This window comes from Haliaeetus leucocephalus, unplaced genomic scaffold (assembly GCF_000737465.1).
Source record: "Haliaeetus leucocephalus isolate CR32 unplaced genomic scaffold, Haliaeetus_leucocephalus-4.0 Scaffold654, whole genome shotgun sequence".
Taxonomy (NCBI): domain Eukaryota; kingdom Metazoa; phylum Chordata; class Aves; order Accipitriformes; family Accipitridae; genus Haliaeetus; species Haliaeetus leucocephalus.
In genome coordinates, this window is record NW_010973090.1 from 2,038 (window position 1) to 2,682 (window position 645).

At 68.8% G+C, this 645-nt stretch overlaps 1 protein-coding gene across 1 annotated transcript in view; it reads right to left on the reverse strand.

Annotated features, from left to right (window-relative positions):
• Nucleotides 1-8: 8 nt before the first annotated feature.
• Nucleotides 9-645, reverse strand: part of JUND (jun D proto-oncogene) — a 1,155-nt gene continuing 518 nt past the window's right edge. Inside the window, exon 2 of the mRNA XM_010578756.1 lies at nt 9-642. Within this exon, the coding sequence (XP_010577058.1) occupies nt 47-642 (596 nt within the window). The 3' untranslated portion in view covers nt 9-46. The remainder of the gene's footprint in view (nt 643-645) is intronic.

The window sequence follows — 645 nt, forward strand, 5'->3', positions numbered from 1 at the left end:
CCCCCCCCGCCATCCCCACCTCAGGAACACCGTCCTCTCCCTCCCCTCAAGTCCGTTCGCGGGGAAACGTGAGGGGAATTCCCCTCGGTCCCGTTCCCCCCCCCCGTGGGGGGGGCGGGGGGGGGCAGTAAGCCGGCACCTGGTGCTGGTGCTGGGGCAGGAGCTGGCAGCCGCTGTTGACGTGGCTGAGGACCTTCTGCTTGAGCTGGGCGACCTGCTCCCGGAGCAGGCTGGCGGTGGAGGCCAGCTCCGTGTTCTGGCTCTTGAGGCTCTTCACCTTCTCCTCCAGGCGGGAGATTCGTTCCAGCTTCCTCTTACGGCATTTGGAAGCGGCGATGCGGTTCCTCAGCCTTTTTCGTTCCGCCTTGATACGTTCCTGCGTGTCCATATCGATGGGGGAAAGGGGTGGGCTTTCCCCAAAATTCGGCACCTCCGGGACGATCTGAGGTTCGTCCTTTAACGGCGGTGGCGGCGGCGGAGGAGGTGGAGGCGGCGGCGGGGGGAGCCGCGGAGGAGGCGCGGCGAAGGGGCCGGGATCGGCGGCGTAGCTCACCGCCGGGTAGCTGCTGAGGTTGGCGTACACCGGAGGCTCCGGGGCCAGACCGGCGGCGGGCAGCTCGCCCGCACCGCTGCCGCCTCCTCCTC